At 41.2% G+C, this 16827-nt stretch overlaps 1 protein-coding gene across 4 annotated transcripts in view; it reads left to right on the top strand.

The window, feature by feature from the left end:
• Positions 1-4464: 4464 nt before the first annotated feature.
• Positions 4465-16827, top strand: part of LOC111862249 (calpain-9) — a 44046-nt gene continuing 31683 nt past the window's right edge. Inside the window, exons 1-6 of one of the 4 annotated variants that reach the window (XM_023847464.2) lie at positions 4465-4867; positions 6590-6655; positions 8816-8879; positions 11080-11182; positions 13798-13938; positions 14944-15118. In XM_023847464.2, the coding sequence (XP_023703232.1) occupies positions 4862-4867; positions 6590-6655; positions 8816-8879; positions 11080-11182; positions 13798-13938; positions 14944-15118 (555 nt within the window). In that variant the 5' untranslated portion in view covers positions 4465-4861. The remainder of the gene's footprint in view (positions 4868-6589; positions 6656-8815; positions 8880-11079; positions 11183-13797; positions 13939-14943; positions 15119-16827) is intronic. The other 3 variants (XM_023847463.2, XM_023847465.2, XM_023847466.2) reach the window with 3 other exon arrangements.

The following is a 16827-nucleotide window of genomic DNA, read 5'->3' as shown; positions in this document are numbered from 1 at the left end:
AAGAGTCAAAACTTTTTAACTTGACTGTACAAGGAAGAATGCTTTTAACTGAACTTGAGACGTCTGCTCGCACTGACAACAAATGAATGACTAATCACAACACCCCTCAACTTTCACGAATGGACCTGCCCATCCACTGCGCAGCTTTTCCTGGACTGTCACTTCTAAATACCTGGGCTGTAAAGGGCGGCCGTCGCGTAAGGCTAACAAACTTACCGCCGTCTGTGAGCCGATTGTAGAGACAAAATGTGAGACCCTCGACGTCTCACTACCATATGGGCTTCCAGGACCTGTTACAGGGATAGCTATAATGGGAAGTTTTGTTACAATGTGTGGATTAATTCGGTTTTAGCTGAAATCGGGCCAAAATTACTGACATTTGACACGAGGACACACGCGTATTTTGTTAGTACCTGTCTCTGTCCCCTACTCCACTGACAAAAGTACACTGAAGCTGCCATGGTCAACACACAGCAGTGCCACTGTCTGATATCTGTTCCGAAGTGAAACATCTACCGTTTCTAAGTTAATTTCGTCATGGAATTGTTAATATGACTTTAACATGCAAACGATTTCCTATAAGGACCCTCACTCACAGGTACTAGGGAACTATTGAAACCAAACAGAAACCAGTCATGCTGGGTGACAGGAACACTTACAGAACACTGTCACCTGAAAGGACAACTTTTCAAATTGTGATTGGCCAACAATTGTACCTATGAAAGTTGCCTAGAAAAAGGTTAATCAGCCACATATATCCCGTGTGATTGTGAGGCTGCACCACACTTAAGACTTCGTCACCTGGGGCACTCTATGGCCAGGCGACTACCAACACGCCCCTTTCTTTGTGAAATAAGGAAAGTATAGTTGAGAGTATTGGTTCTGGAAAATGAATACGTACGTGTATATGTCGACACTAATTCGAGGTATCTTCTGAGGTTATTCTAGTTTCCATGTATTGATTTTGAATTTCTAAACAAACTTCTGTCTATTCCTATCATGTCTTCCAATTGATGAATATCGAATTAATCGTTATGTCCTACTGAAGAAGGTGCAACATTCGAACGTGCTGTCATAGTGTCTTGAGCGGTTCGTCCTAGAGAGGAAAATGTCGGGTCAACAGTATTCATTTTAGAAAACAAAAGAATGTACAGTTAAATGTAACATTTTTAAACGTGCCGAAGGTACACACGCGAATCAGTCCACAAATACAGGAAATATCTTGGCCAGCTGACCAATTATCAACTGCTTAAGGAAGACACTATGCCTAGGATTTCTTACAGTAGCATAAATATACTGGAGCCTGGATAGCGCAGTCAGTATAGAGACTGGATACGGGCTGGATGACCGAGGGGTCGGAGCTCGAATCCCGGTAGGCTCAAGAATTGTCTCTTCTCCACGTCGTCCAGACCGGCTCTGGGGTCCACCCAACCTCCTATCCAATGGGTACCGGGGGACCTTTCCCCGGGGGTAAAGCGGCAGGGGCTTGAAGCTGACCACTCACCTCCAACTAGTGCCGAGGTCAAGACAATGTGGATCTATACGTCCACTCCTCCATACGCCTTCATGGCCTAGTGCCTATTAATTAAGCATAGGGACAACTTCACCTTAGCATAAATATACACCATATGAAAATGTTTGTTTACTAATACAAGTTACAGATATCAATATTGCATATGCTATGTTCTAGTTTTTGTAGGTTCGAAATTCGTATAACGAAATCTGTTTGAACTGCAAGTAACGGAACTGTTATAGCTAAATGAAATATAGAGAAAAATTAAATTCGCCCGGCAGCTTATACTGCAGGCCCCCCACATGACTCTCCAGTAACAGAACCCGAATGTTCAATACGCAAAACCAAAGACCCCCAACGGGCAAGATCAAGAGTCAGTTACGTACACCAACCATTCACAAAATCTAAATGTTATCCTTGCAACTATTCGGTTGTCCACATAGTTTATCCATCAAAATGTTGCATATATTCGTCTTCCCACTCAAGCTAAATGCCAAGCCTTTTGCAGAGACCTCCAAAACTTCACTATCCTAGCTACACTATGGAAAATTTAACTGAATCCGGGAAGTGATCTGAGAGATGAAGCACACAGACATACAACAACAACAAAAAAAAACCTCCGTCATTTTAGTCCTCCAGCGAACTATACCGACCGAGCGACCGCCGCTTGTCGGCGAAGTTGGTGCCAACTTTTGCGGATAGAGTGTGTCGCGTGGTCAGCGCAACGAATCCCCACAGCCATTAATTTCGGTTTTCTAGACCGGAGCCGCTATTTCCTTGAAATATCTCCTCAATTATCATCACGAGGCTGAGTGGACCCCGTTCCAGACCCACTACCTCTCAGAAGAAATCTAGTAGCGCCAGGAATCGAACCCGGACCTCTGGATCTGTAGCCAGGAACGCTGACCACTGAACCACAGAAGCATACATACATAAGGACTAAAATCTGTTCTCGGTATATGCACTTTGCGTGAAGATCGCACAGAAAAAAAAAATTGCTTTTAACCGACGAGTTGTGTGTCGAAGGCTCAACACTGACTTCCCGTTGTACCATGTGTGTCTGTTTGCAGTACGTAAGAAATATGCATGACTTTATTTTGCCAGATGGTGATAATTGATATGTTACCATAAAAGTAAACACCACGCCCAACACAGGCGAGTCGGCCACCAGTGGTCCCACATGCCTCGAGCTTTACGAGAAGCATACATCATCCTAACCCGTTAGCACTTGCTTCATAGAACAGACTCACTCTTGGAGAAGCTAGTCAAGAAGTTTCAAACTTTTGCAGGACCCACTTGTTCGTTACCGTATTCACAAATCAAATGTATGGTCCTTACACCGAGTCAGATGAACCCAGTCCATACCTAACCTATATTTCCATCTATGCCTAGGTCTTCCAATTGGTTTCTTCCTATCCGGTTTTCCGACTAATATTCTATGCGCATTTTTCATTTCATGCACGCTACATGCCCCATCTGTCTCTCCCTCCTTGATTGACTTTGCCAGTTCTCGTGCTACTGGTTCTGATTAACCGGAACTACAAAGACTACTGACATTTCAAGCTCCGAATCTGATGCCCTCTTTCCGTTGCATAGGTCCGAGGAATCTGCCCAAGTCCGTGGCCATGTCTTAGATTTTGCAGTATGCTGCACTTTTATGGTTAGATATTACCTCCTGACCCACTCCCAAATTCGAGGACCTCTCCTTGTCGTCTGTCCGTGACTGCTTATACAGTATATTTGCGTCTATACTTTATATCTCTCCCACCCGCAACACGAGGACGCAACATGTCGTGGTCAAAATTTGCTACAGGCAGCTGCACGTGGACCCACACTGTTTCCATACATTAGGAACGGTCTTCGGTGTACAGTACATACACGTACAGTCGGCATTTAGACGTTCTTATAACCACATGAACTGACCGCTTCACGGCACAGAACTTTGTATGTTCGACCCTTTCTCCGACAAGACGGACATCACTGAAGAAGACTGAGGTAAATATATTATGTTCGGTACAGGGTATGCTGCGCATTACAACCCTCATCCTGTTAATTTACAGCACTAGGGGACTGTCTTCAAACATATTAGAGAATAGACAACGGTTTAATTATTCTCGCTTAATCTACATACGATAAAATCCACTAATTCTAGCTCTTTTTCTGTATCCTGATAATTTGCGTTTGTGTAGCCAGAAACATAACCACCATCTATAACACTGCGTCTATAGAACAATAGGATCAAATTTACGACGGTGTTTCTAGAAACGTACTACATACACGCGAGGGTCACCTGTGCTTATAAGAATTTGTAACAAAGTCAGTGTCACCTGATGGTAGTCCTCAGTTCTTGGTCAGGTAATAATTTTACTGGAAGAAGAAGAAATAGATGGTCGTGGCCTACTTAAATGTTTCACGACATCTCCTTAGTAGGCTTTCATAAAATCTTCAAACAAACTGGACGTTAAGAAGTCTCTTAAAGCCTCCATTGCTCTAACGACCTTATTTTCACATGCAGTGCTCACGAGGGCAGGCTGCCTCAAACATGTGCAAACGGTAAATGACGTTCACAAAGCTACGTGTCAAGCAGCTGTACTGTCCCGGAATGAAGAAAACCACGAAAAGCTTAATCAGAATAGTCGATCTTCCGACCGGAACTGGAAGTGAGAACCTGTCGTAAGAAGGTGAGTCGCATTACTTCCGGGCTGCCCACTTTGTTTCTCGACTCCGTACCTACTGCAGCACTGAGGGCAACAGCGATTAAGATTAAAACGTATTTTGTCCTGAGAAACAACAGACTCGAAGTGATCTTTAACTCGGGTCCGCCGGTTGCAGTCGCCGTGGAAGAGGATCGTGCTGTATCGTATCTGACCGGAGCCTCGCCGATCGGCCGGTCGAAATCAAACCGCCGGCTAATAATGACCAAGGTTACACTGCTAGCGCCTCTGAGCGGAAGCATATCCCACTGTTTTTTGTTTTTTTTAGTGGGCGTGAAAGCCGTGATCAAGCTGTGCACATTTTGTTACAGCAGGCGCTGTTAAAAGAAACTTAACTGAGACAGTGACTTCGACCTACTGGTACGCGACACTTGGTCGGTTACAAGCCGGCCCGTTCCGCTCCCAGTGTGACTACGGTGACTACAGCCTTACAAATCATTATCGTTACGATAGAATGACATCTCTCATTGAAAGGAGAGCGATCGGAGGCTATTCTAATTCACAGACATTGCCTAAGAGCACACCTACGTCTTTCATACCAGGAACACGGTTCGATAAGATAAAGTAAAGCAAACTAAGGGACGATTAGACGCGCTCAGTATCCAGGTTGCCGCTGCGGAAGAGGGATGCCGGTATGTCGGTGAGTGTGTAGCATCGCTCCATCAGTGCCGTGTGACCGGTCTTCGGTCTAGCCCTTCGTGGAATGAGGTTGTAGTCGCGCTGAGGGATAGGAAGGAAATTGCGCGGGAGCATCAAAGTGAAGTACATGGTGTTTGTTCCAGTCAGGCGGTCTAGGGCGGCGCCCGCCCATCGCTTCTTTGAAAGAAGTGATGTTGAAGCAGTAGGCAGTTAATAAGACAACTAAGGACTCTGTTTTAAAGTACTTGTTATGATATTAAATTTGAGAGTCACTCTTCTACCCTGAAGACGAAGGCATCAGTTTCCTTCGAAATCTTGCTACCTTCTTTCGAACTTACAGGGCTTCTTATTCTGGAAGACTGTGATCTTAATTCATTTATTGGTTACTTTAAGAGGCATTATTTAATTTCTGTAATACAATATCACTTTCACAAAGTTGCTTTAAAGGCAACTTTTAAAAGTGTTTTTACTAACGGGTGTACATACATCGAAAATACTGGATGAATAAATGCGGTAAAATCTCGGGCTATCAGCATTGTCAATGTTGAGTTAAAAGCATCGTCTCGGAGATCTCAATGTCCATCATCAAGGTAGACCTTGCATCAGTGATATAACGTATATAGGCCCATATCAGCGATGCACTGTCATTCATCACATCAACCCCGGGAATGGAATACGGCGATCTCCGAAACGTTGGTTTTTAACTCATCATCGACATGGCTGAGTGCCCGTATTACACAGGAATTTTAACTTAACTAATTTCCTACCTCTCTACCTGAGATGGCTGCCTTCAGTTTCTTCTTGTAAGCATGTGCATTTAATGAACTCTTTGTAACTTATGCATTTAAAAGTGTAAAGGTACAAACAACACGTAACAAGATCAGCTTTTTACCATTTCTTTCAGCTTGGAGCTGTAGTTAACAGCTATTATAATAATTTATTGATGAGCTTTGTTATACCATACCAAAATCATAACCAAAACACTAATGCAAGATAATAAAAACTAAAAATTATGGAATTTTTTTCTACAGTTCTGTACACTAGAGAATTAAAAATCAAGAAACTGTGTATGAAATATTTATATTATTGTCTTCTAGACTGAACCACCTATCAGAACACAGGATGTCATTATGCAGAATACCATGAAATGAATTTTCACTGCTGTGAAGGTCTCAAATCTAATGTGTATGAAATACTGGATTTGAGGTTTTCACAGCTCTGACTGAAGAATGTACCCTGGAATCTAATGTTATGTAGTCCAATGAAAGACAACCGACGTTTCAGAGGAACTCATCAACTTCATCTTCAGGGTCGAAGTGTAAGCCAAACATGACACCAGTATAAAGCGCGCAGAAAATACTGTTTGTTATTTCAGCAGTTACAAATATGGTGTCAAGCATTCAAATCTTTGAGGTTATAACTGATAAATTTGACACGATCTGTTAGATCTTGTGGTCTTCTCAACGAACTTAATAACTCCTCTCCATCATCACTAAGTTCATACTAAAATTAATTTATTCTTTCCAAAAATAATCTAACAGAGCACAGGAAATCTTCCATTTTTGTAACAGAAAACATGAATAAATTATACAGTGTGTACTTTGTGGTGTTTCTGCCAACCAGTAGACCTCTCAACTCATGCTGAAGAGAATCAATATAAACAAATAAATTTAACACACAGTAACCAACCAGAATCTAACTGATATTAGCCACACATTTCCAGGATGAAAATGAAGAGTTCCCAGTGTACAAATCCAAAGATGTGCCATTTTCTTGGAGGAGCCCAAAGGTAAATTTTATTTCTTCTCTTCCTCCATTTGCATCTCTTTCCTTCCTCAGTCTTCATTTCTTTGATTGATTCTATGGGAAGATGATCATGAAGTATATTATGAGTCTTTTATGACCTATACCTAGATCTATACCCAGAAGAGTTGTATGAGTGTTTCTGAAAGGCAGTCTCTACATCAGCCTAACTGGTGTCTCCTCCTCCTCAACAACAACAGCACCTCCATATTCCCTTAATTATCACCTTCTCATATCATTTCTACATCTTTTGGATCAGGGACAGAACCACCTCCATTTCTTTCTGTCTAAATAGAGCCTCTACCCAACTCTTTCAAACTCTTTTGCCTCATTCAGGCATAAACTTCTATGCTTTCTTCCTCCTTCCTAGTCATACTGATTTATTAGAAAGTATTACTATACCATTCGCTTCACATGTTTAAATCATTATAGTCTCTTCTGTTTCAATTAATGTCTTTTAATTATGATTTTGTTTTGATTAATGTTATTCTTGTTTCTATCTCAAGAGCTGGGCTAGCTTAGTCAGTATAGCGATCAACGGTGAGATGCACAGCTAAGGTTCAACTGCCTGCAGGAGCAAGATTTTTCTCTTTTCCATAGCATTTGCAAAGGCTCTGGGGCCCACCCAGCCCCCTATCCAGTGGGTAAAGTGACAGGGGTGAAGCTGACCACTCATATCCAGCTAGTGCCAAGAGCAAGAGTGGTGGACCTTTGTTCCTGCATATATCTTCATATCATGGTGCTTAATTAGTTAAGTCCAGGGGCAACTTTACCTTTCACCTTGTTTATACCTCTCCTTGCTTTGCCTTCAGTACTCTTCATCATTACCATTCAAACCTACGGCTTGAAACTTATTCATCTCTCTTGTTCATTGTTTATGTCTGCTGCATATGGAAATATTTGCTTATAATAGCTTCTTCTTCATGCAGCAAGTTTACAACTTGTTCATACCTTCCAACCTTCTCTCTCCCTCCCTCTCCCTCCTTATATACTGGATAATTATTTCGAAATGTTATAAGATTCCAATGCCTGTAATTGTTGTAGACTTTTTCTCTCTAGTCTTGGACCTTTTTCCTCATTCCTCATCATATGTTTCAGTTTCCTCAGGAAAATCATTTTCTACACTTTAGACCTTGAATACTTTTATAGTTGTCACAACCAAACTTTCACGTCCATATGGCAATACTGAAACATATATAATTTAATTTTAACAGATGTTTAGTTCCCTCTTCATTTCTGGGATGCCAATCTAATAGAATTTCATAGAACTGCTGTATCTTTCACGATTTTATTCGTGAATAATATTGCAACCAATATCATTAAAGTTGTTTAAAAGTAAAGTTGTCCCTGTGCTTAACTAATGAAGCACTACTCCAATAAGGCGTATGTGGGAGTGGATGTATACATCCACATTTTCTTGACCTCGGTACTAGCTGGAGGTGAGTAGTCAGCTTCACTCCACGGCCGCTTTACCCCCAGGAAAGGAGCCCCCCAGAACCCACTGGATAGGAGGTTGGGTGGACCCCAGAGCCAGTCTGGACGATGTGAAGAAGAGGGAATTCTTGATCCTACTGAGACTTGAACTCCGACCCCGTGGTCATCCAGCCCATAGCCAGTTGCTATACCAACTACGCTATCCTGGCTTCTGTTACAGTGGTTTACTTCGTGCAAAATGTCTTCAACCACCTTAATATGTTTAATGTTTTAGATTATATTCTTCAGGGGCACGTGGTAGCAGAGTTGGTTGAAGCACTATGCTAAAAGCTGGAAGGTTGTGCGTTTGAGTCTGATTATAATTTTTCAATATACCCAATCCTTCCAGCTGCATTATGGCCCTGGGGTCGACTCAACCTGTGACAGAAATGAGTACCAGGAATCTTCCTGGTGGTAAAGGGTGGCCGGCGCTTGAGGCTGATAACCTCTGGGAGCCGATTGTCTAAAGAAAATGTGGGAGCCTTGATGTCTCACAACCCTATGGGACTCCACAGCCTGTTACAGGGATAGCTTTACCTTTACCTGTTCTTTGAGCTCTCTCTCTCTTCATGTTGTAAAATCATCTGTTCACTGTCAGCAGAAATGTTGCAAGCACTGCCTATGACAGTACCAGCACAGTTAAATTTTTGACATGCACTTATTCTTCATGCAGGATATCAATACTGATGCTGTGCTACACACCGATGGAAGAACAAGATTCCAGCAGGGAGAGTTAGGTAAGCCTGACAACCACACTGCAGTGCAGCAAATTTTATGAGTGAATCAGCCTCCACTCAAATGCATCTGTAATATGTTTAAAACTGAATAACAGATTTGTATAAGTGGTTGATTTAATGTTCTTTCACAGCCATAACAATACATTGAGTACAGCTTGTTGCTTCTCAAAGCAACAACTCACAACTGAACTGCAGCAGTCCTCTAACTCACTCACTAACTCACAAAACAACTCACTGCAACAGCTTACTGGCTCTGCTTATAACCTCTCGGCATGGACTGCACAGGAAACACCAGTCCTCTGTTGCTGTTTATGGACTGCTGCCTAGTAATGGCTGTTGTATATTTGCTTATTTCACAATATTTGCCTGGCAATGGGCCTACATGCCACAGTATTGTATAGTACATACTACAAGTGCAGAAATATGACTTTTGGTGAACAGTTTTTTCATCTTAACACTGACAAAGCTCAGTCTATTCTGATGTTTCTATATAATGTGTTAAAAAAACAATATTAATGTAGGAGGGCGAGTTGTTTCGTTAGAAATCTTGAAAATATTACTCTGGTAATTCATAAGACCTCTTACCATTTGTGGACCCTTGTGAGTAATGTCGTTTCATCACAATTTTACAACTGCGATAAACATAATCTAGTTCAGTGTTTGAATCATTATCAAATCACCTCCTTCATCACATGGTTCCAATGTGAAAAAGATTTAATAAAATATTTTTGGAAGATTCTGGAGCTTGCACCAACATGGCTACAACAAACTTGTTGATAATGATTACCTTTTTTGTTTCATTTATATTTATTTTTGTAACCAGACAATCTCCCCCTGCCTCCCAAATATATATATATACAGGTGACAACAAAATATAAATTAATCCACTTGAATTTTTTTGTTTTCTGCTCATATAATTTTTGTTCTGAGTTGTATTTTTGGGGTTGGCTGATTTAAATATTCCTGTCACAATCAAGTAAGCATTAAATCTGACCTCAGCATGGTACAGAGGAATTAATTGCTTCCCTTTTGTGGCCTTATTACCTCTTGTTCATACAGCAGGATGCTGGCTAGTGGCCAGTTTCTCTCAGGGAGGGCAGTAACATGCTACCATATGATGTGATTGGAGGTTTGTCCATACTCAATAACTGTCAACAGTAGAGCCACTTTGCTCATCTGATGTTGTAGTGCCTACTGAAAATGGTGTCTTCCAATATCAAGGACATTCCACACTGATGTGACAAATTCTGTAACACAATGAAGTTCACTGTCTATGGTTTCTAGAATAACATTTCAGAATTTGACTTGTTAAGTGTGTATTACTTTTGTAAATTTTCTGTTACAAGTTTTCCTGTAGATAAAAATATCATGCATTCTTATCTGAGGAATGTGAATGTTTCACTCCTTCCCTGATTATTCCTTAACTGGAAACAGCCCATAGGTGGCAGTAAATTTTCTGTTACAAGTTTTCCTGTAGATAAAAATATCATGCATTCTTATCTGAGGAATGTGAATGTTTCACTCCTTCCCTGATTATTCCTTAACTGGAAACAGCCCATATAGGTGGCAGTAAATTTTCTGTTATGTTTGCTGGTGCACTGTACGGCTTTAATTCTCATTACTGCAATTCACTGCACAAAGATTACCCATAGGTAACTGATTGCCACAACAAATATGCTGATTGCTCTTCTTATCATGGCTATAGCCACTTGTTCTTCATAGTGGAATGCATGTAATTCTTGTCTGTGAGAATGCTCTTGCAGGTCTGAGAGTACCATTTTCAGCACACATCATATTATCAGATAAGTCAAGTGTTCTTATTTTTGACCATTCATGTGACCTCCAATTAGGTTGTGCAGTAGCATGTTGTCACCCTGTCTGAGAGAAGACCCCCCACTCTGACATCATGCTCCACAAACAGATGGTAAGAAGTCCAGTGCAGAGCAATTGATCTCTGAATATGCAGAATAGTTTAAAGGACTTCTGGGGAAAAAAATAAGGAAAAGGAAGAAAGAAAAGAAAGGAAAAAGACAAGATGAGTGAAAAACTTTATTTTTCAATAATAGTACTGTGTACATATACAGCATGGACTTCTGACATGATTTGGACAGTACATGAGATAGGTACTGCACAGTATATTGTATCCAGAAGTGAGGGAGATGAACTCCTAACACTGCAGTAAGGTTGAACTCCATTGCAGGGGACTGCTGGCTGGTGGCTGCTATTGAAAGTCTCAGACATCAAGTCAACCAGGAGTCTTTCAATGAGGTCGTTCAAGCACATGGCAATGACCTGGAGTTCAGGTGGGGAATTAAGTCATAATAATTTCGGAGGTGGTCAAAATTTGGATCCATTAATTCAACTACAGTGAATCTAACCTACTTTTAGCTTGCTTTCATTGCCTTATTAGGATGGTATTATCATCTCTGTTCCTGTACTCTTCTCAATCACTTTTGAACCAATTGATAGAGCTCCTGAAATTTGATCTGACCATCTTGCCACTAGAGACCATTTCATTTGTACTTCCTAATTTTCTGCTGTAAACAATACCAGAGTGGGGTGCTGAAATTTTGTGTTATAATAGATCTATAGAAAATATGCAACTTCTTGAAGATACGTTTTTTCCTCAATGTAAAACAGCATTATGTTAGCTGCATAGTGTCTCTATTTACTTTTTTATTTGGTGGTGATTCTTAATGAACTAATGGAGTTAAGAACATGAAATCTGACATTGAGGTAGTGCCTAAAACGTCCTGGAAATTCTATGAAACATTTTAAATGTGTTCGCAGGTATAAACATGGCAAAAGTAAGAATATTTCATGTTATGATATGAAAATTTAATTTACTCAGAATCTGTGCTTCCAAAAACTGCTAACAGAAATGAATCAGCAAATCATATAATCAATTTATGATCCTGCTAGCATGTACCATATAGAGTTAAGCATTTTAAAGACATCATAAGCTCTTCCCACAAGAATTTTATAGACAAGTGGTGGAACAAAATTCTTATATTCTTCATAAATGTGACTGAAAGCCAGGCTGACAAGTTACAGATAAAATTCCACAATTTTACATTACCGTATTTGTGTTTCTGTAACCAAATGAGTCCAGTTGTGCAAAGTGGTTGTGAAAGTCAAAATGAGCTTATATTAGTGGTAACGTAAAGGTAGAGTTGTCCCTGTGCCATGGAAACGTGGAGGAGTGGAGGTGTAGCTCCACCGTTTTTCACCTCTGCTCTAGATGGAGGTGAGTGATCAGCCTCATGCCCCTGCTGCTTTACCCCCGGTAACAATTGGATAGGCTGGGTGGGCTTCAGAGCTGGCCTGGACACTGCTGGGAATAGAACCTAGGCCATCCAACCCATAGTCCATGACTATACCGACTGAGCTGTCTCGACTCCCATGTTACTGGTTACTGAAATGAATTCCATATTCTGGTTCTTGTCTAATGGCTGAAATAACATGTAAGGATGCTTCAGTCAGTCCAGAACTGACTTCTATCATAATGTGTAACGTTCTTGAAAGGAACTGGCAAGTCTCTGGTAAGAGACCGCAGAAGTTAAGCATTACTGATATGAGAACTCAACATGATCATGAACTAGAAGCATCTGCCCACAGTCCCCATAACCCTTTTTTCTATGATCGAGCCATGTGGTTTCCTCCGTCTTCCTTGAAACAACCTGCCCATATCAAGCCGCCATTTGTGAGTCCATTGTCTAGAAAATGTGGGAGCCTCAATATCTTACAACCCTATGGACCTACAAGGCCCATACTTTCGTATATTTTGCAACAGGTTACATGCATATACATTCTCAGTTATTTCCACATATGTGAATATTTTTAGGTGGTAAACTCAGTAAGAGATTGTTTGCTTCATTCATTATTATAATAATTTTCAAATCAACCGTAAGTGTAAGAAGATCTGGGATAGTGTACTCAATATAGCGACTGGCTATAGGATGGACTACCGAGGAATCGGAGTTCGAATCCCAGTAGGGTCAAGAATTTTTTCTTCTCCATGTCATCCAGACTGGCTCTGGCATTCACCGAACCTCCTATCCAATTGGTACCGTGGGCTCTTTCCCCAGGGTTAAAGCGACAGGGGCATGAAGCTGACCACTCACATCCGGCTAGTGCCAAGGTCAAGATAATGTGGATCTATACATCCACTCCCCCATACGCCTTCATGGTGCAGTGCTTAATTAGTTAAGCAGAGGGACAACTTTACTTTTTTTACAATATGTGTAAGTATTGTAATTAGAATATACAAAACTATAATTTTGCTGGTGGTTCTGTATGGGTGTGAAACTTGGTCTCTGACATTAAGGGAGGAACATAGACTGAGGGTGTTTGAGAACAGGGTGTTGAGGAGAATATTTGGACCGACAAGGGATAAAGTGACAGGAGACTTGAGAAAACTGCATAATGAGGAGCTTCATAACTTGTACTCTTCTCCAAGTATAATTAGAATGATCAAGTCAAGGAGTATGAGGTGGGCAGGGCATGTAGCACGAATGGGGGAGAAAAGGAATGCATATAGGATATTGGTGGGAACGTCCGAAGGAAAGAAACCACTAGGAAGACAAAGGCGTAGGTGGGTGAACAATATTCAAATGGATCTTAGAGAGATAAGATGGGATGGTATGGATTGGATTGATCTGGCTGAGGATAGGGACCAGTGGAGGGCTCTTGTGAACACTGTAATGAACCTTCAGGTTCCATAAAATGCTGGGAAATTCTTGAGTAGCTGCAGAATTGGCTTCTCCTCAAGAAGGGCTCAGTAAGTAAGTAAGTGTAAGTATTGATGCACAACAGATCACTGTGGTCGCAGTGCAAGGGCCAAGAAGGCCTACCCCTTATACATTCATTCATACATTCAAGTGTAAGTACTGAAATATAATGCAAGGAAACATAACAGGTTCTGGAATGCGGGCACATACCAGCAAAGTGTGATGCTAGTCAATGATGCAGTACCTACCAGAGATGGGGCTCTTGTTTTCATACGTAATACAGAGGGCAATGAGTACTGGGGGATCCTCCTTGAGAAGGCTTATGCAAAGTGAGTACATTCACTCATCCTCAGAATGGACTGTGATCTCTCTGTTTCTTGTTTTATTTAATGACGCTTTCAGCTAAATGTACTGCATAATGTCAAATGTCAGGGTGATTCTGGGTGATAAATGTGGTAGAAAGCATTTATGGTCAAATTCTACAAATTCTATGCACATATCCTAGAATTGTAAGTCATGTTGGGTTGTAACGTCTCAAATCCTCTTTCCTTTAATGCTGCTAGTGATCTAGTCATTATATCAAGTGAGGAGGAAATGTTACTGTCTAATTATAGATAGTCCATATGATAAATTCATAGCAATATAACCACTGCATCTACCTCTACCTAATTTAAGATGGTCCAGACGATTGGTTCATGACAGCATGACCACTAATCTCAGAAGAGTGACTCATGGCAACTTAATCATTGCATCTGGACTAGAGGAAATGCTGCTGCCTAATTTCAGATCGTCCAGACCACTGATTAATGGCAACATAACCATTGTTTATGGTGTGGTCGAATGCCATTCCCGATTGCAGAACAGTGTGTGAAGATGGTGTAACTATAACAACTGGTGTGGAGGAAATGCCATGGCTCATTTTAAGGTGCTCCATATGACTGATTTATGGCAGTATAACCATTGCATTGATGTGAAGGTAATGCCACTCCTAATTCCAGAAGGGTGATTCAAGACAATGTGACAATTGTGACCAGTGCGCAGGTAACGCTGCTAATCATTCTCAAGAGATTCATTCATGGCAATATATCCACTGCACCTGATGGAGACGTAATGCCAGTACCCAATTCAGAAGAATGATTTCACACAGCATAACCATTACAACTGGCATGGAAGTAATGCCAATGCCTATTTCCCGGAGAGAAAGTCATGGAAGTGAAACTTTTACATTTTATATCAACAGCTGGGTTAGTTACATGTCATTGTGTTAGTCTTGATTTGGCAATAAATTCTAATTCAGCCAACCAAAATACCAAGGCACAGTACTTTGTTTACAGGTGGGTTGGGTCCTATGAAGGATTGGAAGGAGGTTTCTGGACAGATGCAATCCAGAGCTTCACAGGGGGAGTGGTGGAAAGAATCAAGCTTCGGGAAGGCAACATACCAGAAAATCTGTTTGAAATCATGCTAAACTCTTACCGTAGCGGCTCCTTCCTCTGCTGTATTAAGAAGGTTTGTCTCTGTCACACGTTGCAAATGTAAAAATAATAATTTTGTGTTTGACATTAAATTTGTTTTAACTGTCTTTTGACATATAGCTAAGAAATTAAGAAAAGTACATAATGAGCAGCTTCGCAATTTGTGCTTGGGATTACTAGTTCCTGGACTTTGCCCATTGTCTAGTGTTCTGAAAGAACCTCTTCTTTCAGATTAATAGACAATGTACAATGTACAGAAATTCAGTAATCCAAAGTATAATAAACCATCGTCAGAACTTCTTAAACTGGTTCATAATTTGTATTTGGCAGTATTTGTTAAGGTGATCAAATTAAAAAGAACAGAATTAGAACATGTAAGATGCATGATAGAGACAGAACCACAATTAAAATTTGGGGTGGAAAATTCTACAGGAAGACACAATTATTTATTGGAGTCCATTGTAACACAACAACGTAACGGTCAAGGTTAATATGACCTTAGCTACATGTTTCGGCTTGTGGGAACATCCCACATTATCACGCATTTCTGCAACGCTCGCTCTTCACATCACTTTTCACCATCACGCGCGCTAACCAATCAGATTGCTTCAAACGATCGCATTTATACTACGCTCGGTGCTAGCCCGCGTCTACACCATTACGCGCGCTAGCCAATCAATTCTTGCTCCTCACTTTCGAGTTTGGCTCCGCCCCACCGACCAGCGTATAAAAAGGAGCGACCCCAGAATCGAGTTATGCAGTTTAATTCAGTTCATCAGACAGCAAGCAACTTCAGCCAGCAGGCTTCGTCGCCAGCGCTCGGTCTTCGGATACATCGGCAGGCTGCGCCGGGCACGACTGCCTCGGCCCTCCAGCGCTCTCACACCCGACTCACTGGGGCACAGCGCCTGGACTCGCCGGTGGTCGTGTTACGGTCCGACCCACTGGGCCTCTGGCGTAGCCACTGCCTCATGGCTCCTACAACCGCGCTCGACTAGCCTTTCACCACCGGCAGCAACCTCCGCCATTTGCCGCGCCGCGATCAAGCAACCTCCAGCCACGGCCTAGCCTTTCCACTAGCCTTTCACCGCAGCAAGCCTTTCTCCTTACCGGCGCGCGCCGCGCTACCTCACCGGCAAATCATCTCAGCAACCACGGTCCTTTTCAGGGCCAACAAATTGTTCCGAAGAAGTGGGTTGTCATCGGAGTAATGACAAGACTACACACTCGTTGACAAGAGAGAGCCCCACAGGCTTTTGAAGCCATCATCAGGCAAAATACCTGATTACTATATTTACACACTATTGAACTGCAATTTCATTGTGATAGTAAAGCTGGATACTTGATAATTGTTACATTATAAAATACAAGGTATAAAAATACAATGAATTATAAACTTACTAAAAAACGAAAGTTATGGAATAAAATATGGTTAAAAATTCTCCATGTGATATTATTATTATCATCAGCTCTTGTCACAGGTTTATTTCCTGGTATTCCTTTTCTTGAACCAGTGATGCACCTCACCACTCAGGCTTCAAGCTTCACACTGTAGCACTTTCCGTAGTATGTGTGATGTTCATTTATTCATTCATTCATTTATTTCAAATTCAGTAAATCCAAAACATAGGTTGAAATACAACCCTGGATATAGAACATGTCAATAATAATATTAAAATAAGTTCCAAACATTGAAACAGTCAAGATAAACAATAAAAACGATATAAAATAGTACACAGTGTA

The sequence above is a fragment of the Cryptotermes secundus genome, unplaced genomic scaffold, assembly GCF_002891405.2.
Source record: "Cryptotermes secundus unplaced genomic scaffold, Csec_1.0 scaffold3, whole genome shotgun sequence".
NCBI lineage: Eukaryota > Metazoa > Arthropoda > Insecta > Blattodea > Kalotermitidae > Cryptotermes > Cryptotermes secundus.
The sequence above is the reverse complement of the archived record's forward strand: the minus strand, read 5'-3'. Positions and strand labels throughout refer to the sequence as shown.